The sequence below is a fragment of the Electrophorus electricus genome, chromosome 18, assembly GCF_013358815.1.
Source record: "Electrophorus electricus isolate fEleEle1 chromosome 18, fEleEle1.pri, whole genome shotgun sequence".
NCBI lineage: Eukaryota > Metazoa > Chordata > Actinopteri > Gymnotiformes > Gymnotidae > Electrophorus > Electrophorus electricus.
The window spans coordinates 4,550,355-4,577,718 of record NC_049552.1 but is presented as its reverse complement, the minus strand read 5'-3'; the positions used below and the strand labels follow the sequence as shown (position 1 = coordinate 4,577,718).

The 27,364-nt window shown below is 42.8% G+C and overlaps 1 protein-coding gene across 1 annotated transcript; it reads left to right on the top strand.

Annotated features, from left to right (window-relative positions):
* Positions 1–447: 447 nt before the first annotated feature.
* On the top strand, positions 448–24,321 carry tp73 (tumor protein p73). Its single transcript, XM_027011290.2, has 14 exons — positions 448–481; positions 2,435–2,530; positions 2,867–3,005; positions 10,071–10,316; positions 17,949–18,135; positions 18,414–18,529; positions 19,384–19,493; positions 19,954–20,096; positions 20,518–20,606; positions 20,760–20,881; positions 21,297–21,448; positions 21,640–21,772; positions 23,607–23,700; positions 23,992–24,321. The coding sequence occupies exons 2-14, from the start codon at positions 2,463–2,465 to the stop codon at positions 24,319–24,321; spliced, it is 1,929 nt and encodes a 642-aa protein (XP_026867091.1). The 5' UTR covers positions 448–481; positions 2,435–2,462.
* Positions 24,322–27,364: the final 3,043 nt, after the last annotated feature.

Below are 27,364 nucleotides of genomic sequence, written 5' to 3'. Positions count from 1 at the left end.
GAAATAATTCTTAAAATTAACATAGCCTGTAATAATGCTATTTAAATATAATGTAACACAAACCATATTAATATGTAATAATAATTAACATAAAGTTAGCCTCTTTGTCCTAAATTTACTGTTGCAAACAGTACCTTTGTTGTATTTTTAACGCTTCCCTCTATTTGAATAGAGAGGTATCCTAATAAATACGCGGGTTCAGGTTTTCTTTAGAATATTATATCACTTTTCAGTGCCATATTATTCTCCAATGAGGTGAATTGCCCGTGAGAACTATGACGACTATTGCGCGCCCCGTTGTCAGGGGCGCTTTTACTAACTCAAGTGTAGACCTGCAGTGACTGAGGCCATGGACAGACCAAGAGACCGTAGTGCGGGAATCGTGGTGGTTATTTGTGCGACCGTGGGGACCACGATAACTTTTCCCTAAGTAATTATACGAGTCTATCCCAGTCCAAATTGTGGACCATTGCGATGAAAGGTAAATGATTTTATTCCATTGTTGTCATTGATATATTTAATCCAATATAAGTATTAGAATTACTCGTTAATTAATTTTAGCCCGTTGCAATTTAGTAATCCTCTACTAAATATATAGCCTAGCCTAATGCAAAGATAACGACGACGTCGGCCCCTATGTAATAATTCAATTCTCCCTGTTAATCCCACTTGTCTATTTCTAATTGCTGCAAGAGCGTCGACTCATCTCTCAGGGCGATAACTACCACGGGAATAAGGGTCTAATTTAGTAAACATGCATCTTGAAAATGTGCGGTGCATCATACTTGTAAAGGTACAGTTTACACCTTCCATGAAGACAAAGCACTTCTGTAAATCACCCTGGACAAGAGCGTTTACTAAATGCTGTAGATGAAATGTAAATTTTGGATATCATCTTTGTTTCATAAGTAACCCATCTTTGCTTTTGCTTGTTAATGTATTTTGTTTTGTATTTCCTTTCTTATTTACACAAACGTTTTGGTTTATGTCATGCTGTGTGTTTGGAGCAATACTGTCACGCGAAACGCACGCAAATTATGTTTCTTAAAAGAGTAATTATTAATCCCAAAACAGCCCCATTAACTACATGTTCTTATAAAATTCCTGTTTATGTAACACATTCCAGTGAAATGTATATTTTGGCGAGGGTGCCATTTTATCGAAGACCTGTGTGTGTGAGCGTGTGCGTGTGTGTGTGCGTGTGCTTGTGCGTGTGCGTGTACAACTCACAGTTTAGCTCGTCTAACACGCTCTCAGGGTTCAAGCCAACAAACCTTTGCCACACTTTCTCTTTTAGTAGGTTACCACACTGGCGTTACCGAGGGAACAAACCACACAAGCTAATGTGCTTCACTGAAAGAAGCTAGAAAATTATGACGGTGAAAGTCTTGTCACTTCACGGGATTTGTTTTCGGAAAATGTCCACGTATTTCAGTAGTTATATCTGTGGAACAGAAATACCACTAGGTTGCATTTCCTATGGTTCGCACTTAACTATAACGCGCGTGTTGCATTATCTATGGACTTCTCAAAAGAATTAGAAAAAATAAATCTGTCCACAACGTTCAACTAGCCGACAGCATAAAAAAGAAACAAAAACATGGAGTAAAATAGTCACGCTGATCATTTCTATAATGTGATCTGAAGTTCATTATGGAGATTTATATAAATTCCTAGTCAATCATTATAATATGCATATTTTTGCTGTTGCGGACTCATGGTTAATATTAGTTTTGCCCTTCTACAATGTTTCTGGCCTGAACTAGGCCAGATATAGACCACCATAGCCCAAAATTGTGGATCCGCTTTCTGTAGCGACCTCTTTGTGTGATGGACTTGGTTTCCTTTGTATAGAGAACGATGGCTTGCCATTGTTTGTCATAAGCGGGGAGAAGGAAGTCTAACGCACGCCACGTGGAGTGCTGTCCCATTGGGATGGTGTCAGGCAGGTTCAGGCCTGCCAAACTCAGCACCTTCATTCTGAATCTGCACACCTAGCCCAAAAGCCTGCTGGGACTTAGACTGCGGAAGAAGTGATGGGAGACAGGATGGAAATTAGCTTCAAATGAAAACTAAGGGCTCATCAGCCCCCTTTTTCCAATTCATATACTAGTACTTCTTCACAGGGCATAATTGACCAGATTTGAGAAAATGACAAGGCAAAAAAATGTGTGTGCGTGCGTGTGTGTACACACACGCACGCACACACACACACACACACGCACGCACATACACACTTTATACCTGTTCTGTGTATTTTATCCATTGGCATAAGAAATATCATTCAACTCATTAAGATCCCTTGAACATCCTTTGAAGATGTAATGACTAATGAATGACATTATCCGGTACAAAGCAGTGAGTTTTTGCACTAGGCTTCGTGATGGCCAGGGTTGAGGAGATCAATAATGCCAGTTTTGTGCACGCTCTGCAGAGTGATCTACCCTCCGGTGGAGCACCCCATGTCCAAGATGTCCCAGTCCTCCACCAGCGATGAGGGTACCACCTTTGAGCACCTGTGGAGCAGCCTGTGAGTTCCCCACCCACTCTCACATCCACTTATGTTTATGCAACCTGGACAGAAAAGTCATGACTTTTATGTCGATATGATATGACTGTTTACATACCAGTGCAGCCTCTTGGCGCAGTGGTATTGGCTGATTGGCTTGTGGTAGAATCCATCTGCTGCACCTGTTCTTAAAATATAAATTACTGGTACAATTAATGTTGAAATTATTTATATTAACAGAAGGATACACAGAGCTGATTTCCCAAGTATCAACAAAATAAAATAGCACCTGATGCCTACACATGCTCCAAGGCTTCATAGAGAAATCCTTGCTAATCTTCTGGTGTTGCTCATCAGGGAGCCAGACAGCACGTATTTCGAACTTCCTCAGACGAGCCATCCAGGTGACAGGGGGCCGTCCAGCAGCCTGCCCAACAGCCGGGCCGAAGTGTGCATGGATGTCTACCAGATGAGGGACCTCAACGACAACGTCATGGTGAGAAGACGCTGGAAAGTCTTTATTAGGTGGTTAGATGTGTGGCATAATGGTCCATAGCAAATCGTCCCCCTTTGGCCACTGAGAAATGAAGGTGTTGTTTAGATTTATGTTTCCATGGGAGATGACGGCAGGGCTGTCAGTGTAGTCCTGCCGTGATGCTTGCTGTGAATCTATGGCTTAATTGAAACTGAATCCTCTTTGTAATTCCAAGCAGAATTCAGAATGAGAGCAGTGTTTCTTAAAGATCTGATTTTGTAAACTGTAGTTTGAGTTGTTAAAACATTGTTATAAACTATAATGCCGTAGGTAAAATTAAATGATTTGATGCTGTGGGACAACGAAGGTGGACAATCTGATTTTGGTTTAGAGTAGAGGATCGTTTGAAAGCTGTGCTGTATTGCAAAAAAGATATTTGAAATTTAAGGCCTTTGTGTGCGTGTTTTCGTGAATGTGTGTGTGTGCATGGATGTGTGTTTGTGTGTGTGTGTGTGTGTCTGTGTGTGTGTGTGTGTGCAAGAGACAGAGAGAGAGAGAAAGAGAGTGAGTGAGTGAATGAGTGAGTGAATGAGTGATCCCTGTGATGACTACATTTTAAAGCACTAACTCTTTCAAAGGATTCATTTAAGGTGGGAATAAAGATTTTAGATTAGACAAGACTAAAGCTTGTATAGTTGAATAGCTAAAAGTTCACAAGGCCTGGCTTCTATAAACACATGTATAGTTTACTTTAGACCTCCATGCATGCTGATATAGGCAATCAGATGCTGGCTAAGCACTACAGGAAACAATTTTGTTTGGTTGTTTTTCGTTAAAGATTGTAGCTGATTCAAACCGTGCTAAACTGATTCATAGCAAATAACTGAACCATTATTTCATGGATTAAATATTTTTACTTAATCAGTCTAGCACATCTTTTAATAATCAGCACATTGTTAAAAAAGATACACAATATATACAGATTGTGCATTTAAAAAATTAATTTTGATGGGCTTGTATAACTGTAAAAAGGTGTAAATAACATATAAAACGATGTCAGATCCACCTGAAAGTGTCCATATAGAACTTTTTCAGGTTATAAACAGCTGTGATATACTGTATATTAAATATAGTCTATTTTGTTTTCTACCTATAACCCATAAGATCAGGAAGCACCCTTTATTTTTCAAAAGGGTCTGCTGTCCTATTTGCTTATTTTTTATTCCTGCCGCACCAAGCTTGCCTGTTTTTCCCTCCGTATGGGGGAAGATTCCCTCCTCGCCGCCGTCTTTCCCTCCGTATGGGGGAAGATTCCCTCCTTGCCGTCGCCTTTCCCTCCCACTCTGCCGTGTTTTCCCTCTTCTCCTGCTCCACAGCAGGCCGGGCTGCGATCTGGGATTTAAAGAGCGAGGTTATAATGGCTTAATTAGAGGGCAAAGCCAAGCCAGGAACCCGACACCTGCTGCTTGCCTTCATCTGGGGCGCGTGTGCTGAGTGAGGAAGGGGTGTGTGGGGGGTGTGGAACGGATGGCTAGCCTGTGAAATGGCTGCACGGATTGATGCTGTAGATGACTCCAACATATAGGACTCAATGCCGGTCTTTGTTCCGTGGTTTTCCCGACAATCTTTTGTCCGACCCAAACTGCTCTTGGAGTTGTTCGGAGTTTCTCCAAGAGGTCCGATCACATTGAGCGTCAGAAGGCCAACGCTCTGACCAATATCCACTCTGCAACAAGACTACCTCATTGAGTCAGATCTTGTAATTTAGAATTAATGGTTGTATGTGCATGTATGAGTATATGGCAGATTTCTGCAGTATCAGATGATTTCCATGCTCATGTGAATATGGACCATGACATTCCATTATACTCAATTTCATGGGGAAATTGTAGCAGATCCTGTAGTCGTCATATCACTAGAGATGACTGATGTCAAGACTTGGGCTGATATATTTCCCTTGCACCACCTAAACATGAAGCTGTGGAGGCTATCATGCTGTTATTTCCTGTATGAATCTACACTGTTGTGTAGAATGCCTGTTGCAATTACGGAGCCGTGGGTGTCACTTGAGATTATATTGCTTTCGTGCAGTGTTTTTTGAAGCCTCTTCAGTAACTGAGTCATGCATTTTCTCAAGATGAAATGGAATTTCATTTTTGCTATTCTATATGCAAGCAGTCTCACAGTTCACATCTAGTCAAAGATACTCACTTTACTTGCAGACACATGCTGTTGTACCTGTGCTCCTCCAACAAAGCAAAATTGGTATCGTCCAATTCAACGGCAGGCAAGCCCAGGCCTGCCCTTACGGTTAATAAATAGTCATGAGGCCCAAAAAATGGGAGGTCCCGGATTTGTTGTTAGCTGCGGCCAGAAGTTGACAGGGCCGGGACAACCGGCGTAATATAGGGAAAACCCTCCCAGTGTCCTGTCCAGTCTTACCCGCACCCAGCCACCGTGTGAATGTAAGCGCCGAGTGGGAGATCGAAGGCAGAAGGGTCCTGGTCTCGCCACGCTCACCTGTCCTCCCTGCCAGGTCACATGACCAGCCAGGTGGGAACCTGCCCCCATCAGCTGCCCTCCCTGCGGGAACGCTACAATGCTCTGCACCGGCGACCAGACTCAGCGTTACAGTGCGGTAGGTGAGCTTCCTTCCAGAAAAAGAAGCATATCGGTCTGGGTTAGCAAAGTCGTGATGCACAGTCAAAAGTTTTTTGAAGAAATATTGTATAGTATTTCTAGCGTGGTGTAGAATATAGATGTATGTGATGATAAATAATAATGATTACTTTTTAACTAAGATATAATTTTTCATAAATTAATTATAGAGATCTGGTATCTGGTCCCTTGCACTCGAGAGCGTTATGTAAAGCATGCAGTCCTTATAAATTTAAACCTCTTATGTGTTCATGCTAGATAGTGTACAGAAGAAAGTATTAATGACATTTCCACGCTTGGCAGAAGTCGTTTTGCATTGTAACTGTTGCACTGTCAAATTCCCAGAGGTTAAGATGACACTGGGGAACTGGATGTGAGATGTTATTTTATCTTAATCCTGTTTTTGTTTCTTCCCTTGGCGAGCACTGAGTGGCACTTCTATGAGTGTGACCTGTGGGTGGATATGTGTGGATCTGTCCAGTAAGGGCACTTCTCTGAGTGTGACCTGTGGGTGGATGTGTGTGGATCTGTCCAGTAAGGGCACTTCTCTGAGTGTGACCTGTGTGTGGATGTGTGTGGATCTGTCCAGTAAGGGCACTTCTCTGAGTGTGACCTGTGGGTGGATGTGTGTGGATCTGTCCAGTAAGGGCACTTCTCTGAGTGTGACCTGTGGGTGGATGTGTGTGGATCTGTCCAGTAAGGGCACTTCTCTGAGTGTGACCTGTGGGTGGATGTGTCTGGAGATGTCCGGCAAGGGCACTTCTCTGCGTGTGACATGTTTGGTTATGTACTGTAAAAATGATGAATTCATAGCAAACTCTTGTGAACAGGATCTACCTCTACAGTAATTAGACTATTTTATAAGAGTTCCTTATTCTTTTCAGAAGAGGCACTTGAATGTTATTTGCATAACTTGCTTGAAAAGTCTATTAGTTAATTTAATTTAAAACTTCATGGAGGGATCAATGAAACATATTTTTGAATCATTTATGTTGTGCTGACCTAAACCTTTTCAGCAAAACCTGCAAATGCTGGCTATTAGGAATTTCTGAGGGGGTTTTTTATTTGGTATTTTATTGATTAATTTTACATTCCACACTATACACACACATACAGATTCACACATGATAAGTCCTAGAACATTCTCAAGCTATATGACAGCTGCAGCGTTGCAGTACAAAACCTGTGCAGTAGGGGGAAATATTTTCACACTTTGGCCCACAAGTGTTGCTCACTTAGCTGTCTTCTCGGTGGCCTGGAGCTAACCCAGCAGAGATGAGCCCAGGCACGCTGCAAAGACTCACGGCATTATGTCATGCCGTTCACATTGGCTCCCATCGCTCTACAACGCTGCCTTTTCATCCGCGATGTCCTTGATATCGACAGGACGGTAAACGGATGCACTTGGGGCCGGCAGCCGAGCGCCTCCTACCGCTCTACTGGCTTCACCTCTTCTCCTTTACGCTTATGTTCCCTGGTTTAGTTTATAAATATTGTTACATGTTTGTAGATGTTCATAAACTGACAGAAATATGGCAATAACTTAGCTAAGTTACTTGTTTTTTTAAACTGGAAGATTTTTTTCACACCGCTCTGCTTGTGTGTGTGTGCTACAGGTACACATGTACGCACACACACACACACACACACACACACGCATGCACACACACACACACACACACACACACACACACACACACACACACACACACACACACACACACACACAAACATATGCACTAGTCGAATTGAGCATGATTTGACTTTGTGATCTCTAACTTCTAGAAGTGTATTACTGATCTTTTCATGTATGGCAGCAGTTGGTAACAGACACAGACATGTAGCTATTGAACTATAGTCCGTGGTCTGGGCTCATATGACAAAATGGGATGCCACTGGTAATTACTGGCTGCCCTCAAATACAGCAAAGATCCAAATGTGACCAAATGGGAGATAAGAGTAGTCTTTGCCTACGGTCAGCCAACTCTGGCTTCACTGTGTTCAGCAAAAGGTGTTGATTGGACAAATGTAAAAATGAGCACTCATGGTTGGAACACATCAGAATGAATGGCTGTGGGTGTGCATGCATTAGACTACTTTTCCCCTTAATCCGTTAGGTAGGAAAAAATGCTCAGATGGAATATGTCCATACACACAAAAAAAAACCACACACACACCTGTGTGTGTGTAAAAGAGCAACTTTGGCTTTATCTTGTTTCAACTTGTCACACATGTTTGAGCATTGTAATGAAGTATACCTGAATGAATGAGTGTGTGTGTGTGTGTGTGTGTGTGTGTGTGTGTGTGTGTGTGTGTGTGTGTGTGTGTGTGTGTGTGTGTGTGTGCTGGAAGCTCATTCCTCACATTAAAGATTTTGCGAGTTGACAGTGCAGGTTTGGTTTTCCCCACCTGTGCGGAAAGCCCCCTTTCAAGAAAGAAAAAAAGGCTCTTGAAAGCTGCAGGTACACGGTGGGGTGACTGGCAGATGAAGTCAAAAACCCGAAGAGCACTTAAAATGTTACAGCTATTAATTCCTTTCCCCTTAAGAGCTACACATGTGAGTGTGAGAAAAAACAGACAGATTTACTAAAGACAGAAACGCTTCCATGACAAGGTTGGCTGGTCTCCATGGTCTCACTGACAGGAAATGAAGCTTATAGTCTCAGCGTAAAGCAGAGGCTTTAATACACATTTAATGCTTAATTACAATGGCAATGTTTATTTGTTTATTTTATTCATGTTAAAATATTTTGGAAATTCTTGATGGAATTCCAATGTTCTGTTATTTTTGGCTGTGTTTGGTCCTGCGGATGAGCTGTGTTCATTGTGCTTACTTTCCCTAGAACGTAAACTCTTTTGCACACATCTTCACATGATCACCTGTAAGGTGATAAAACATAAAATACATTTTCTAATTTATTTGGTTTTTAGTAATTAATATGCCACTTTTTGTGAAACTATTGGGGGAAAAAAAACCAAATCAATGATCTTAGAATATGTTTCTGTTGCTGAAGCTTTACTCTCCTTTCTTTATCTATAGCCTTTTGTTTTGCACATTCTCACTCTCTCATTTTCCATAACTCCATAACTCTTTTACTGGGAGCATGGATGTCCCAGCCTACACCTGGAGAAGGTTCTAGCTAGCAGGAATATACTTGTGTCAGGGCTATTTCCGAGCTGAGGTCTGATGATTAGGGCTGTGTGTCCCTTCCTGTTTTCCATCCCTTGGATAAAAACATTCGTTGTCGTACTGCCAGCTGCGCTGGTCACATCTCGGGCAGAAAGACCCCAGAGCTGGAAGGACAGCGCCCTCTGCTGGGAGGGCGAGAGGACGTATACCAGCTCTCTGCGACTTTAGGGTCTGCTGGGTTTTACTGGAGCTAATGGGAAATTACTGAGGTGACTCAGGCTGGGCCTGTTGGGACGAGTTGCCCTGTGTGGGAGAGGAAGGGAAAGTCTTCATGCGTCTCCGTGAATAAACCTTTTTACCGATTGTTCTTTTTCTGCCATGCACACTTCTGATTTGTCTAGAGCTTAATAGGAGAAAGATCTCCTGTCATGCTTCAATTTCTGTGATGTCATCACCAAGTCCTTCTTGCTGATGCTAGCTTCAGGTGTCCTTTGTTTTAGTGAGTTTGCACGTTTAGTGTCGGTTGCTACGAATGACCCAAAGACTGCTTTGCATATGTTTGAGTCATTGTGTCCAAGTCTCTGTTTTAATGCATGTGATGATGTAAAATTTAATCCTCCAGAAAATTAAAAAAAAAAAAAACTGTCAAGAACCTGCTGACAATAAACTCAAGGTTTATTTAATACATATAAACACATTTGTGTCAGTGACTTTTCTCACAGTAGATAATAGACTGCTCAAGAGTCCAAACAGAGCCAAATCACTGCTTCATCTAAGGGAACTTTGTTTGTTTGGGATTCCTGCTATACAGGCACAGTGTGTTGCCTGCAATCTGCACTAGACAAGCAGCTATTTGAGCTAGTTATGGCAAAACGTGCTAAGAGGCTATGCCAGAACAAAGATACTCTCTCAACTTGATAATCTATTAGGGGTGTGGGTCTGGGGGGTGTGCCCATCTGTGTGTGCATTGATGATAGAGGGGTATGGCGGGCAATTAGACGGCTGACAGATTATGACTGTGTTTTACAACCCCCGTGCCTTGGGGGCACGGCTCCTACTCTGTGGCGTAACCAGAGCCCGCTAAGCCGAGGGAACGCCCTCCAGACTCCTCCCCTCCGATCAACGACACCCCCCCACCCCACGCTCCTCTTACCTGTAGCATTCCCCTCCTTACTGCATTTACCTGTCTCCCTTTCTACCCTCCTTCCTGCTCATTTACCTGTCTCTTCCCCTCGTCCCTCTCTCTCTCTCTCTGCCTCCCTCTCTCTCTCCCTCTCTTTTGCTCTGTCTGTGCTCAGTCTCAGTATAGCCTGCTGAGCAGCAGTATGGAGCAGGGTCTGGGGAACCGCGCCGCCTCCGCCAGCCCCTACAGCTCCGAGACCGCGTCCAACGTACCCACGCCATCCCCCTACTCCCAGCCCAACTCCACCTTCGAGGCCATGTCGCCAGCGCCGGCCATCCCCTCCAACACCGACTACCCGGGGCCGCACGGCTTCGAGGTGACCTTCCAGCAGTCCAGCACCGCCAAGTCTGCCACCTGGACGGTGAGTGGAGCTCATCCGGGGGGGGTGGGGGGTGAGCATCATGGAGGGCGATACCGAGCTGTAGGTCGTGTCTCACGTTCCACCTTCCCCTGCTTTAAGACACTCTTGTGGGTCTAGTGTCTTTCTCTCAGTCTTTCTCAAGGTTGTGCTTTTCCTCTGGTGTCTGTGGTTATGCTTATTAGGTCTGAATGCCATCAGTTAAGTATCACTTAATGTAGGAGCGCCGTGCCTAGGGCAAGTTACTATACTGATGAATATTTCTTTAGTGATGTAATTTTGCAGAACTGTGCTTCTGGTCTGTTGAAGACTTTAGATACACAATGAAGACTTTTTCTCTAATACTTTTTAAGTTTGATGATAAAATTGAATTGATTTTGCACGTGTTCAGTTACGTGTCCAGAAAGCTGCATTTAAACTTAAAAATCACACGCAGTTCTACTTAAACTTCAGTGTTTCTGTCTTGGGATATGTCCACAGACTCTGCCTGTGTGAAAACTTTGGCAAAACAAATCACGCTTCAGTATTGAAGGATGTCAAACCGAGAGGCTTGAAAGCAGAATCGTCTCTGTTTTGACCCGGCATCACTACAAAGAGGTGTCACCTCCGTCTGTCATGCAGTTGACCCCGCACAACAGAAGCTGGGGGTGGCCTTTCTCCGCGCTGCTTTTAGCCTGTTTGTCGGATGAGCTCAAGCATGAACCCAGGCTCATTCACGGCTCATGTGGAGCCGTAAGGTGATAGCAGTGTCGCGGAGGTGAGCGACATTGCCATCATTCATTCCATCACCACTCCACAGTGTCACCTCTGGTGCCTGTCGATACCCAGTTGCTGCATGCGTGTAAAAACGGCCTGGTTTAGTAGTCTCACACACATAAGCAAAAGCACACAAAGACTCGGAGGCGGTCATCTTTTCTGACTCCTACTGATTAAACTGTGTAAGGCAGAAGTTCAGGGATTTGCATCTATATCCCGTGATCACCTTCTCAATATCTCAGAATCTAACCCCCCCCCCCAAAAAAAATGCAACGTGTTTTGCCGGCAGCTGTACTTTAGGGCGTAAAACTGAAGTGGTACACTTCTGAACACCAGATTTGAACATTTAGATACTTGTCATTTGCTTTTAACACCGAGTTTCTGTTCATATTCCATGATCTTTCCTCCTGCTCATTTTCCATTATTCTGGTTCAGGTTTTTTGATGTTGGTAGACAGTATACTGAATGTAACCTACAACCATTCTTTCTGTTAGTATGCTTAGTGGCTGAGGTGCTGTTTTGTCTGCTTGATTATGGAGACTTTAAAAGTGTAGCAAAATCAAATATTACAACAAATTCAATAAGTATAACCTATTGTAGGTGACACATAAACTGTTTTATTTGATGTAGCTTAAAGGAAGTCTATCATTTTGAAGTGAACATGTTTGATATATACAAATTAAGTGGCTACTTATCTTATGGTATCTTTTTTGTCAAATACATGGCTGAGAAGTTTGTCTCTCTCACACACACACACACACAGACACACACACACACACACACACACACACACACACACACACACACACACATACACACACACACACACACATACACACACACACACACACACACATGCTTGCGGTGGTGAGGAAAATATACCCTTCATGTTCCAAACAGGCCAGCATACCTTCATAACTGAAGGCAAACCAGAGGAAACATACCTTCGTTTAGTTAGCTGCAGGCGGTACTTAAACAGAGAATGATGTTAAGTGTCTTGCTCCGGAAAAATTAATTATTCTTACGTTATTGTTCTACAAGACATAAGGTGAAGATGTGGCAAACAAACAAACAAACAAACAAACGACAACAAAAAGAACAGTTAGGGCACTATAATGTTGAAATGAAACTGTAACACTCTGTACGGCATTCAGATATCCATTCTAGAAGCATTCAAGCTTAAGTTTTAGTTATTTTTGTAAACACAAAACATAAGTTGTCATATTTATATATACTGGGGTATTTTCATTACCTCTGCAGAGCAAGAAATGGTAGTAGACACACATAAATACATGTGATCATACAGATAGCTTTTCCACCATTAGTCAAATAAGAACACCTCGTGTCCCCACTGTATTTATTCCATGATACATAAGGGGTTTGGTCCTTATTGTATCCAGTCACGTTGCAGGGCCTCTCCAGACCATCCTGTCTCCCCTGAGGCTTATAAAGGCCTTCTCTTTATCTTTCCCAAGAAAAAAGAGCCAAATTACCAGGGATTATTGCCAAGCCGCGTGGAATGTGAGGCGTAGAATCTCTAATTCAGGGAATTCCCGGGTTTGAGGCAGAGGTTTGCAGGCTGTCCTTATCTGGGATTAGTATAGAAGGAGACAGCAGAGAGTGTCAGGCTGGGCACAGGGGTAAAAACATGGCGCTGTTCATTCAGCATAGCGGGCAGCTATGGGAGGGGAGGCATAGGAGCACATCGATTGGAAACTGCTTGAGCCACCGCCGCCTGAGACTTTTGGTCCGTGCCGCCTCTCATGTTAACCGTTTGTAGGCCCTGGGGCACATTATTTACTGGAGCGTTGGAATTGATGGTCTACTACCTGCCGTTATCACGCCTTAGTTCCTGATGATCCCAGGTATGGAAATCATGCATCTGATCATACATCTGCTTGAAAGCCCATACGGACTCGGGCGTTGTGGGGCCAGTGCGGCCGTCAGTTGCAGCTGTGTCTGATCACTCTTCCAGACTTCCCTTCCCTGGGCACGATCAGAATGCCGCAACATGACTGTTAGAACATTTTCTTCAATGAAAGATGAACATGAATTCCGTGTCCAATCTGCTCGGACCGCGGGTGAGACCCTGTTCACCAGCTCCGGTGGTTCTCTGTCATTCCTCTTCCCAAGTCTCCACACTGCGGGCCGTTCTTAAGGACACGTTATGTGTCAGTTGGGCTAAAGCGGCCAGGACTCGAGGCAACTTGAGGTAAGAGCTTCACTTCGCTCCAGAAGCTCGAGCCTAGAGGTGTTGGGAAGGATGAAAATGAGTTCTATCACCCCAGCTTCTCAAGGAAAGACCCCGACACTGTGTGTGATTATTGTTGCTGGAGCGCACATGGGGCAAGTGCAGACACGCCTCGGCGTTTTGGCGTGGCGCTTGGAGCCGCTGTTCCCAGCTATTCCCCTCATAGTCAGACAGCGCGCCTGAACACGCCCCGCACCCAGCGCATCCTTCCGCACAGCGGCACACAAGCACACACACACACACACACACACACACACACACACACACACACACACACACACACACGCATACGCATATATACACATACACCCAAACACACATACATATACATACACACACACACACACACACACACACACACACACACACACACACACACACACACATACGCATATATACACACACACACACACACACACACACACACACACACGCATACGCATATATACACATACACCCAAACACACATACATATACATACACACACACACACACACACACACACACACACATACGCATATATACACATACACACACAAACACACATACATATACATACACACACACACACACGCATACACATATATACACATACACCCAAACACACATACATATACATACACACACACACACACACACACACACACACACACACACACACACACATACGCATATATACACACACACACACGCATACACACACACATACGCATATATACACACACACACACGCATACACATATATACACATACACCCAAACACACATACATATACATACACACACACACACACACACACACACACACACACACACACACACACTGATCACCTTAAGGGCTTAATTAATATATAGCATGCACTTAAACACACCCATTATGGTAGTTAAATGAGTGTGTCTTTGCAACAGGCTTTTGCCCTAAAGTCTATGAAGTCCATCTGATTGGCTTTTTCAGTCTTTCACCAAAACTACACTCACATACTTTTTCTATAAAATGCTGACTATGTATTACAAATCATTTCTCCCAGTGAGAGTAGGTATGAGAGTGAATCATGAGGGGCAGAAATTATTCTTTGATTATTTAATTTCAAATTGTAACCAACCAAGTTACCAGCAGTGCAACTTTATGACACAAACACACACACATACAGAAAGCATATCACAATAACAATTTATTAATCATTTTTAAAGATTCACTTTATCACACTCGTGTTTTGGAATCCTGAGACTCAAATCCCCGTGAAATCCCAGGAGGTTCTGGGCTGGGATCAGCAAGACAGTTCCAGAGTGCTGTATATTTCTGGAGCTTAATATTGGAACTTTTTGGTGGAAAACAACTGTTGCACAACCTAACTGTGAATGCATGTTTAAACATGCTTTCTATCCAATGGGCTCCAAATGCAATCAGCATCCTGAAATGTATGGAAATCATCTTGGCAGCCCAATGCCATGCAGAGTCGCCAGGGAGGGAGCTGTGTCTGATAGGCTGGGGCATGCACAGAGAGCTGTCTGATTGGATGGGGCATGCACAAGGAGCTGTGCCTGATTGGCTTGGGCATTCACAGGGAGCTGTGTCTGATTGGCCGGCACATGCACATGCACACTCTCTTGTCATTGTATACATCTGAAGGGTGACTGAGCACACGTTGTGGATTTGCACAATCAAGTGAATTAGGTCACGTGACATGAGGAAGACGAGCAAGGCACTTGAGGTCATGTTTTCAGTCAGACTCTCACTCCTGGATGACACAATTGGGAATCGTATATGGCCCTATTAATATTGGCTACGCAGTTAAGTATTTGCGTATGACACCACTTACTTGCCGTAGGTTGTAACGGTTTAATTGATCCTTTCTTATAGCTTTGAAGAAAAAAAACATCTGCCAATCATTTCTTTTTTGGGGGGGGGGATGCCATTTTCTCACGGCATTCCTGAGGTGGGAACGCGATGGTGGAACGTCGGCGAGGCATCCTGCTACCTCCGAGGCTTCAGCATAAGAAGCTTGGTTTTTTTTTTTTGGTTTTTTTTTAAATTTTCACACAGATTTGGTGAGTTAACCGAATTTGCAGGCGGCGTGCTGTAACTTGCCCACGAGCCCGTCAGACACATCATTATCGCCCGGGCCGAAAGGCCTGCCCGAACCTGTACCGGTCCGACGCTCACTTTCTCCCTCATCAGACACCACCGTTCTCTGTGATGCGTGTTCGTTTCTCTGACTCTCATTCCTATTTGCTTTCCCTCTCTTAATTTTCTTCTTCTCCACCCCCCCCCCCCCCGCTCCCTGTCTGTGTGATTTTGTATTGCCTGGTTCAGCGTGTTCTCAATTCTTGCTTCAGACGGGGTTGTCAGCTCTTTGATGCCTTTTCTCTGTGATGGCTGTTTACTTTCAAACCTGCCCTGTTTTCAGGACCACACGTGTTGCTCCAGCGCAGCTGCTACCGAATAAACCGTGTATTAGGTCGTTTGGGGTGTGTTATGGCTGCAGTGCTACTGTAGGCCAGAGTTCTCACCCTCATTGCTACTGTTCTCCTATCAAATCCGACAGTCTCTCTATCTCTCCATCCTATCCTGTTTCCTCCTTGTTCTTCTCTTTACTAAATGCTGTGATGAGACTGTGTGTTGGAATAGAGAGAAAGACTGAGGGATTCTGGGGCCGTTGTGAAGGACTAGAATGAAGGAGTTGCGTCACCGCTGGGCATGTTCGGGCTCTTCTCACTGCTCACAGCTGCACCGTACGATTTATGCTCGTGTGTGTGTGTGTGTGTGTGTGTGTGTGTGTGTGTGTGTGTGCAGGTTTGTGTGGTTGTGTATGCGTGTACACACATATTTTCTTTTGGTTACTCAGGTTAGCGTGGAAATATTCCAAAAAATATTTGTGTGTCTGTATTTTTGCATGTAGGTGTGTGTGTGTGTGTGTGTGTGTGTGTGTGTGTGTGTGTGTGTGTGTATACAGGCAGCCTCGGTGTTTATGCAGCTGTATCTCATAGAGCAATAATCTGGTCTTACTGACCTGGACTGAATAATCAAAGTGTGGGGGGTGGGGGGTCTCTACTTCTCTTACTACAGTACATTGCAATGGAATCTTCTTCAGATACACACACATACACACACACACACACACACACACACACACACACACACACACACACATACACACACACACACACGTTGGAGTGGTGATGAAATTTCTGTAAATACTGTTGGTATTAAATGAGGTTTGAGGTCAATAGAGAAGAACTGTAATCTGTCTCTGAGCCTGGAGCCTGCGTGATCTTAGAGAGGACTAGTGCTGTAAGGGCAGACACCAGTGAAATAATACACAGGTGCTTTGAAGAAAGAGAAAGACGCCTTGGCGTTTAATGATGCTGAACTGAAATCGACTCGAGCTGAAACTATGTGGAAGGCATCACATCTGCAGATCAGTTTTAACTGCAATGGACTGACACCATCTGATCTGCTCGTACACGTCTACCACTGTTTGGCTCTCAGAGCCAACTCCTTTTGTTCAGTCCGTTAAAGTTCAAAAGCATGTATGGAAATAAATGTACTACATACTTCATAATTTTGGCAGTAAACACCTACTTTGTACCATTTATCAGGCACATCTCATTTTTACCAACACTCACTGGCCCTTTATTAGGTATACTTATGGGGCCCTTTATATGTGGACGATTACAGGCAGTAGCCTTCAGTCCTTTTGATCTCCCTGGAACATTCTCACCTTGGTAGCGACGCTGGCATGGTAGTGGCATGGTAGTCATTGGTAATGTGGTGGATTTGGGCCCCCATGGATAGGTCCCAATTACCCATAACCAGGTGTTAACATTGGTTGCATACCCAAATATCTATCCCCAAATATCTAACCACCCTAACCCCCTAATGGGTTGAGTGGTTGCACAAACAAATATCTCTAACTGTACATCTGCAAGCTGCAGCTAATAAATAGTAAAATAATATGGATAAAATTACACTGCTTAATAGTGCAGTAATACAGTAATACAGTTCACATTTGACAAAGATCTTGGCAAATGATGTCCAAACCGCAGTAGTGTTCACTAAATGTTTTTTTCAGGTTTTACTATGCACTATTATTACAGAATCTGAATCAGATTAATTCAAGCCCACACAAAGCCAGTTGTGTTCCCAGATAGATTCTGGTTTCCTTTGGTGAATATTTGGAATGGCTTTATAGTGTTTGACAAGCTGTGACATGCTATGTGTATGTGTGTGTGTTTGTGTGTATGTGTGTGTGTGTGTGTGTGTGTGTGTGTGTGTGTGTGTGTGTGTGTGTGTGTGTGTGTGTGTGTGTGTGTGTGTGTGTGCGCGCACGCACGCGCAGGAGTGCTTTTGTGTATAATGGTTTTCTCCATCATTAAATACCAAAAAAAAAAAAAAAAGAATTTCTGAAGGACCTTAAGTCAGATTTCCAAAAGAACTTTCTTAAACTACTATCCATCTTGTCTGAACCATCCCCCTCCAACAAATGCTTCTAAGTTGTCCTCCAGTGTAAATCAACGTCTGCATATTCAGCCTCTATAGAAAGCGACCACAGAGGTACGCTGTCTTCTTATCTGCTGATGTGTAGTGATGATGCGTTTAAGTAAGCCGCCCTGGGTGTCTGTTTGCAGTACTCCCCCCTACTGAAGAAACTGTACTGTCAGATCGCTAAGACCTGCCCCATTCAGATCAAGCTGGCTTCAGCCCCTCCGCACGGCACTGCGGTACGCGCCATGCCCATCTTCAAGAAGGCGGAGCACGTGACTGAGGTGGTCAAACGGTGCCCCAACCACGAACTCGGGCGCGACTTCAACGAGAGTAAGGAACACTCCTTCTTTATCTGTTAAAAGAGTGTCAAAGTCATTACCTACACAGTCATAAACTGTACTGTGTATTTTAAAATCAGTTATATGATTTAGTACTGTTGGCCAGAACATTCACTAACTGATGTGTTCATTAATTCAGAGCTTGCATTTCAGAATCTGCTGATAGTAGTACAACGCTTCTGTCCCACCCCTTCTCCTCTGTCCCGCCCCTTCTCCTCTGTCCCGCCCCTTCCTGCGGCTGTCTGCCTCCTGTCCTCTTTCTTGGTCCAGGTCAGTCGGCCCCGGCCAGCCATTTGATAAGAGTTGAGGGGAACAACTTGTGTCAATACGTGGACGATCCTGTAACGGGCAGGCAGAGTGTCCTCGTACCATATGAGACCCCGCAGGTTGGTGACACACCTGCGCACACACACACACACACACACACACACACACACACACACACACACACCCGCACACCCACCCACACACACACACACACCCGCACACCCACACACACACACACACACACCCGCACACACACACACACACACACACACACATTGGATTACTTGATGAAATACAGGCACAGTTATATAAATATGGGCAATACACACACAACACACATGGCACATTGTGTAATCTAGTGCTCTTCTCAAGAATAAATCTGTTTTATAGGACTGTAATGATATTAAATGCACAAACACTTTATTCTCATAATATAATAACACTGAAAGTTATACTTATACAACGGTTTATAGACATGCTCTGACAGGCCTTAGTCCTGCCCAGTAATTACAGTCTCAGTGACAACACCACCAGCAATTCAAGTCAATCATAAAATCCTCTTTTCACGTGCTGAAAGAGAAGTTAATGTTTGTGCGCGTTAGAGCACTGCTGCCCATGTTAACGCACTGCTGCCATCTAGAGACGAGAGAATGACATTACTGCCTTAAGGTAACTCCAAAGTGTCTATATCAGTGTACAGCACTGAAATATTTTTCATGATTATTCTTAGATTATTCTTAATTACCTTCTTTATTTTGTACTTTGGATGCAGTTTTTATATCTACTTATACATGACCACATTGATTATCCAGTAAGTAAATATAAAACCTGCATCCAGAGTACAAAATAAAGAAGGTAAAATGGATTAAAATATATAGCATTAGTAATTTAATCTACTTTTTGTGTTTTATTTCTCTCTCTCACTCACTCTCTCTCTCTCTCTCTCTCTCTCTCTCTCTCTCTCTCTCTCCAGGTGGGGACAGAGTTCACAACAATTTTGTATAATTTTATGTGCAACAGTAGCTGTGTGGGTGGAATGAACCGCAGACCGATCCTCATCATCATCACCCTGGAGACCAGAGAGTCAGTATTAGTTTTATGCTCTTATTTCATCAGTGCCTGTCTGGCCTACAACTGAAAAGCATTCAGATGCTGTTGGTTCTGATAATATTGCATGATCTTTTTTAAAAGCACTTTATATTCATTACAAACAGATGAAGCCAAAACCTGAGGCTATAAAACAAAAAGCCCACTATCCTAACGACTGCAAATCAGGGCCTTACGCATCGCAGAAACACTGGTCAAACTGCCTTAATCAGCTGACCAGATCTGATCCAACTGCCTTAATCAGCTGACCAGATCTGATCCAACTGCCTTAATCAGCTGACCAGATCTGATCCAACTGCCTTAATTAACTGACCAGATCTGATCCAACCACCTTAATCAGCTGACCAGATCTGAAAGCAAGGTAGACTAGTTCTGAGGGTAACGCCCGTACCGCTTCTTGAGCAGAGGTCTGATCCGCTCCATGTCTTTTTCACAGCGGTCAGGTGTTGGGTCGGCGCTCTTTCGAGGGCCGGATATGTGCGTGTCCGGGCCGGGACCGCAAGGCAGATGAGGACCACTTCCGGGAGCAGCAAGCACTGAACGAGAGTGTGGCCAAGAATGGCACCGCCAATAAACGCAGTGAGTCGAGATGCCTTTCCCCAAGGCAACCCATCATGTCTACACAGAGAGCAGAGGAAATGAGATGAGATGAAGAAATAGACCAACATCCTTCTGTGTTCTGCAGTGTCTAAGATTCAAAAACATTTCTTAGAGAGGATCTGTTCAAGACCTTTTCTTAGCAATGTACGCATTGCGTCACAGACCCTCCTGCTTCACCTGCGCATACTTAATTTGAACTACTTCAGCATCCTAGCCAGGTATTTGGAATTAATCCATGTTCCGCGTCAACAAAACAACCTAAACAGCCATGCAGGAGCTAGCCGCATGATGTCTGGTGTCACCGCGGCACCTCCGCGGAGCTCTTTTCCGTGCGTAGCTGCTACGCATCCGCGGGGCTCGCACCTCTCCCAACAGAACTTCTGCACCTCCCTTCCCACAGACTTCCGACAGAGCCCGCCCAACATTCCAGGCCCGTCCATCAACGTGAAGAAGAGGAGGCACGGAGACGAGGAGATGTTCTACATCCCGGTGAGTGCGGCGGGTACGTGACAGAACGCATAGAGAAAATGAGGAAATGGGATGTTGGCAGGGTGCACTGCATTGGCCTGCAGTGCTGAATCACTAGAGTTACAGGCTACCATCTTGGGGACATTGCTGTAATGTTCTGGGAACGTCGTGCAGGTGCGAGGGAGGGAGAACTTCGACCTCCTGATGAAGATCAAGGACAGTTTAGAACTGGTGGAGCTGGTGCCCCAGCAGCTAGTGGACTCATACAGACAACAACAACAACTAATGCACAGACAGTGAGTACACACACACATACACACACACACACACACACTCACACACATGTATGCACACACTCACAGACACATATAAGTACACATACAAGCATGCATGCATGCACACACACACACACACACACACACACACACACACACACACACACACACACACACACACACACACGCGCACATACACAATCACATATACACACACATTCATGCATACAACACACAAGCACATATCATCTGCTAATCCTCAAATGCGAACATATGTGGAGTTCCTTGACTAGGGCAGCCAGTGGATTTTTCAGTGTATGGCTTAATTATTTACTCCATGCTTTGCATTGAGTTTCCAGCCCGCTGCTCAAGGCCCCCGGCTGGCCCAAACGCGCGCACACAATCACGCATCCGTACCATACGGTGTTGCTCATAGGGGCCATGTGACTTCGCCTTCTTCCTATGGACCAGCCCTGGGCAACATGAGCAAGGCCCACAGCAACATCAGCAAGCTTCCGTCAGTCAACCAGATAGTGGCGCACCAGAGCCAGCAGAACGCCGGGCCCTCAGCCAGCATGGCACACATGGGTAAGAGCCTTCCCCGATGCCTGCGCTCCAAACAAACCCAATTCGTCAACCTGGCTTTCCTGTGTAGTGACCTGGAAGTACTAGTGTACTAGCTAAAAGCAGTAGAATTACAGCACTGCTCAGCTGAACGACCGCTTATCAATCGTTAATCTAAACCACGTTTGCGGTATGCCATGCATGTCCCCCTGCAGGTGCAAACATGCTAGGCAGCCACCACATGCAGTCCAATGGGGACGTGAATGGAGCGCACCCGGTCCAGTCTATGGTGTCGGCGTCACACTGCACCCCTCCTCCACCCTACAACCCAGACCCCAACCTCGTCAGGTACTTCACCCTGCAGTAGCATGGCTTTCCCTCCTCCTCCTCTTACACGTATATGCATACGCCCGCATGCATGCACACCCAGGCGTGCATGCGCATCGTACATGCTTGCATGCCCACACCTGACTACAATAGCATAAAAATGAACTAGTCAAATCGGTTTTTGATGCCGAAATGCTCAGATCATCTCTGTACAGACACAGTGGGCTAAAGCCTTCACCAACATTCAGTCAAACTGGGTCAAAACCTGCCTGCTTCCATTCATGGCTACAAAGCACTGTATTGTCCCTTGTATTTGTGTGTGTGTGTGTGTGTGTGTGTGTGTGTGTATGTGTGTATATATATATATATATATATATATATATATATATATATATATATATATATAATGTCATTGTTTTGAAGTGAGACTCGATATTTTGGAGAACCAAAGAGACTTATAGCTGTATGTTGAGAAAGAAAGGAGGAGATTCTCATTTTCAATGTTTTTAAATCCACCTCCATCTGTTTACTTCTCTGTGTACATAATGAAATTTGGAATATTTGTTTTTCTGCTGGTCAGAAAAAGCCTTTATTCCATATTAACCTCTTGCTTGAGCTTTGAGAGGTTCTTTATGGAATACTGAATGGTGTTCCTGGGGTTTTTATATTTCTCAATTCAGTAAGAATTTTTTAGAGAGACATTTTTATAGAAGTACCCATTTGTTTTCTTTAATTGATGCACCACATAAATTTTGTTATATTTAGCTGTTGTTTGTCACACATCTGGACACATATTCCACCTTTTGTATAAGAGCACAAATCACTTTTCTTTTTATCAACAATCCTTTTTGGATGACTTACCCCCTAAGCAAAATAACATAATTGTTAGTGCTTCTCTGGATTAAGAGAGTGATAGAGGAATATCACTATAGACAAAACCATATTTTTTTTAGGAAATATGTTTTATTTCCATGTCTGATTGCAGTGCACTGTTTTCAATTCAGTTGTCACTCCATCTATATAATTTTCCATTTTTGCCATTACGCTTTGTACTTATGTATCACTGGTAAATTAAACGTAGAGTCCGCAAACCTGGCAAAGCATTTATTTATTTTTTTTTGGAGCAGATTAATCAAGAAGATTAATGTGGAAGCTCACATGTGTGACTGACTGCTATGTTAATCTGTGTACTACAATATAACCCAATTACTAAAATCTGAAAGAAAAAAAAATCTGAGACAAATTATTGCTTTACTGTACAGTTAAATTGAATCCAGTTTTTAATATGACAAATAATACAGGAAGCAGGTGCTGTGTCACAGTTGCGGAGCCTACCTTTAAAAATATTCATGTTGCTATAATAAAGGTCCTGTTCCTGTTTTACAAAGCATTTGAATGTTTTTGACTGTATGAAGCAATTTCCTATTTTATGTATTTATAATAAAAGTCTGAATGCTTTACAAAATGTTGTTATGGATCATTAATGCAGCAATATATATGTGATTAAGCTTTGTTTTATTTAGTAAATTTACATTTACACTGCCTACATTTATAAACAAAATAAATTTTGAATGTTAAACAATAATATTTACTGCAGTTCAGCATTTATGCATTAGAAGTGGGCAATGACACAATCATTAGGACTAATAATTTTTCATAATACACTCTACTTACTGTGCATTTGCCTGTTATTGCATATTATACAGTAAGCCTTTAGAATCGTAGAGTAAACTTGTCCTGTGGATTATAAATGTTGTTTTCATCTGGTTGCAATGTTCTCCATGGAAAAAAAACCTCTAGAATTCCCGGGATGCAGCCCCATGGTCTTAGTGGGATTCCTTTTTTCTCTGAACAGCTTCTTAACCAGCGTGGGCTGCCAAAACTGCATCGACTACTTCACGTCACAGGGCCTCCAGAGTGTCTACCACCTGCAGTCTCTTTCCATGGAGGTAAGTGCTACAAGAATCCCAGTTAGCACTGCACTGCATGGGGCCTTAGGATTTGCTGCTATTTTATCCACTGTTCATTCTGCATTAAGTGCATGACTGGTTAGATTTAAGTAGCTCTACGTCAAAAGAAGAACTTATTAAAGCTGGATATTAAGATATGCAGATAACACCATAGTGCAACGAAAATTGTTAATAACTAAAATAAAGAAATGAAATTGGATGTTAAGTTATAAAGTGAGCGTGAAAAGCTAACTCATCTCCGTGCCTCCACCTCCTCCCGGCAATCTCCAGGACCTCGGAGCGCTTAAGATCCCTGAGCAATTCCGTGTGGCCATCTGGAGGGGGCTTCAGGATATGAAGCAGGGTCACCATGACTACGGCCAGCAGCTCATCCGCTCCAGCAGCAACTTGGCCACCATGGCCATCGGGCCAGGTGGTGAGCTGCAGCGCCAGCGTGTCATGGAGGCCGTGCACTTTCGTGTACGTCACACCATCACCATCCCTAACCGCGGAGGGCCCGCCTCCGGGGAGGAGTGGCCGGACTTCGGCTTCGACATGCCTGACTGCAAGGCACGCAAGCACTCGGTCAAGGAGGAGTTTGCCGAGAGCGACGTGCGCTGAGGTCGTGGCCGGCAGCCTCCCGCACAGTGATTGGCTATCACTTTCATCACGCTCCGTTTCCTACTATGACCCAAATCACCACCCTGCCTCCAAGACTGAAATGGACAGATATCATTTGGTTTTGACTTCAGTTTTCTTGTGGTTCTTTTTATAAAAGCACTTCTTTCCTCAGATGAAAGAATGACTTTTTTTGCTTTCACATGTGCCCCTCTCCAGGACCTTTTGTTAAGAGAGCCATTGTGGGGAATATTTTCAACCTGGAGATGATGGCCATCATTTTTTTAAACAACAAACATTAAATTATATTTCATTTAAAATATAATTCACATTAAGGGATATAGAAGATAAGGATGTTTAGGGCCATTTATAATAATTCCTTTGAATATTTCAGAAATGCATCAAAGACAATGTTTTGACCAATAGTGCATGCCATAGCCTAATTATGTATGAAAAAAATCATCAAAACATGGCGATAAATATTTTGGCAGTTTCATCAAATTCTTTCTTTACACATAAACTACACTTAGGACGGGCTCGGTATAAGAACTCTTACAGGATAATGTCTTTAATCATGTAACAGTGTCATAAAGAATCTTTGTCTTATAAGTATTTTATAATGAACTCTTTCTCTGTTACAAAAACATGATGAAACCATGTCATGAGAAATAGGCGAGCCAGTTCTGTGGAAAAACATTTTTAGTGCATTCAGAAATGCCACATTAAACCGGAACCAGTTTCCCCATGTATGCAGCCTAGTATTAAGTGTTACATTGTTTACTTACCACATGTTCATTGCGTGATACTGGAACATTAAAAGGGTTAGACGTTGAAATGTATGTAAATGCCCCCCCCAAACTCCCCCCAAGGTATTAGCCTTGCAGGACAAGGTTTTATTTATCATGCCAAGCTATTATAAATTGTTTTCTGTAATTAACATTTTACAACTGTGTTTTCCATAATTTTGTGTGTAGTCTGTAACTGTTTTAACTGGCTATTCAGTTTAAGACAATAAGAGAAATATTGACCACAGCACTGGTATTAATGTGTCTGGACATAGTGGATACTCAATTAAATAAGTAACTTGTTATATTGTTACTTAGATTTGCTTAAAACTACTGTAAATTTAGTGTATTTAATTCCATGAGATATTCCTTCAGTGGCGCATACTTTGACAGTCAAGAGATCACATAGGTGCTGTTCAGTCCCACAAACAGGCAACGTTGAGCTAATCATGAGGCATAAATAATACAAAGCATTTTCACATCCTATTTACCTGCAAACGTCTTTAGATATAAACAATGATGAACAACTCTAGTGCTAGAGGAATGTATTGGTAAAAAATATGTCTGAACTAAATTTGTTTATGTATGCATTTATGAAATGTCAGCACAGAAATAATCTTCCCAAATCTGGCCTGGATGACCTGATGTACCTCGGTCAGCACGTTTCACAAATGGGGTAATTGATGTAATTGTTCAGTGGTAAAAGGGTTTTAAAATTGGTTATTGCTACATTTTGTCTATAACAAAGCACTTTATTGCTTTTGTATATTGTAAACAATGTAATATTTGGATTAATTGTGATCAGTATTATGTCAGTCATGTCAGATTTTATGAATGTTTTAAAGTTTTTTTAACAAGCAGTAATGTCCATTTTTGTTCATATCCACGTTAATGGAACACAATGTTTGAATTCTGTAAGGTGATTTTTTTATGAATATTAAAGTGTGTGTTATGGAAAATGTTCTTTGTCAAATAGTAAATACTGGAAATGACCAATAGCGAAATGCATGTCAGGTTATTCCAGCAAAACAAACAAACAAAAAACAAAGACAGATAAACAAATAAACAAACAGAAGCAGGCCTGAAGGCTATATTTGGATGTGTTCGGTATGAGAAGTGACTGTCACGAGTCACCACATGACCTGTCAGGTATGGCGACAGGATGCTTGGCCTCAGTGAGTGAGGGAAAAATCAACTTCCAGACTCAGCTGTTTTACACCATTTTCTGCAGTTATCTATGTATGACACATATCAGCACACATGGATAATGCCTTCCCAGGATCCAAAAAAAATTTTGAATCTCATCAAAACTTTTCCAGTAGTTTTGTATCTTGATACTTTACCTGTTTTATTGACAGTTGCTTTGTATACACAATTTGAAATATGTTTGCTTGTAATTCTTGTATTTAAAAAAACAAGAAAAAGTTATATGCTTTATGTACACACATTTTATTTAAGATATATAGTCTGCTGTCAATAATAAAATAATAATATATATTTTATACAGCACTTTTTAGTTTCCATGCCAAATCTCAAAATGTTTTACATATAACAGATTAAACAATAAAGGTTTCTGATGATGATGATGATGAATTCATAAAACAATGTATTAAATATAAAGAGGTATAAAACAAAATAAAATAAAAAACAAGACGGTCAAGATGGGCTATAACACTTATTATATTATATAATACTGGAGACCTGCAAGGAATCCTAGAGCTAGACAAATATAGACCCTCATACAACAAACATAAATTATGTGATTAGCTAGCAAACATAATGAAAACTGCATGCTAAACGATTTGTAAGGAAGGGGTACTCAGGACACACACTGCAGGGGGCCTCAAACTTTGGGGGAGCCCAGGAGGTGATTGTAAATGAAATTTAAATTTTGTGCTATGCCAATGCCGAGCGGCGGACGTAAGCAAAACATGACTATTTCACTGGCTATTGGTAAAAGTAATTTTAAACATTTAAAACATTTTCAACTTTAAAGCAAATCAACACTCATAACTTGTCATCAGTCACTTGACAGCACTTCTGGCCCATAATAAAGAGCCCTGCGCAGTCAGACAAATGCTGCAGATATCATCACATGCCTTAAAAGGATGTGGGAAGTGATCTCATAGGAGTTAATATGACTGCATATGTAATCCTTTCAGTTTTCTTGTTGGGTTACCCAGTGCTGTGGGGCTTTTCTTTCTCAAACGCTTTTTCAAGTTTTACAGGAGTGGTGTGGATTGGTTTTCTTTCCCCTTATT

What these genes read in the sequence shown, in the direction of transcription:
- tp73 (XM_027011290.2), top strand. Translation starts at nt 2,463, where the DNA reads ATGTCCAAGATGTCCCAGTCCTCCACCAGCGATGAGGGTACCACCTTT. An exon ending in TACCATATGAGACCCCGCAG is followed by an intron (nt 18,530 to 19,383) that starts GTTGGTGACACA and finishes CTCTCTCTCCAG; the next exon opens with GTGGGGACAGAGTTCACAAC. An exon ending in CCAGACCCCAACCTCGTCAG is followed by an intron (nt 21,773 to 23,606) that starts GTACTTCACCCT and finishes TTCTCTGAACAG; the next exon opens with CTTCTTAACCAGCGTGGGCT.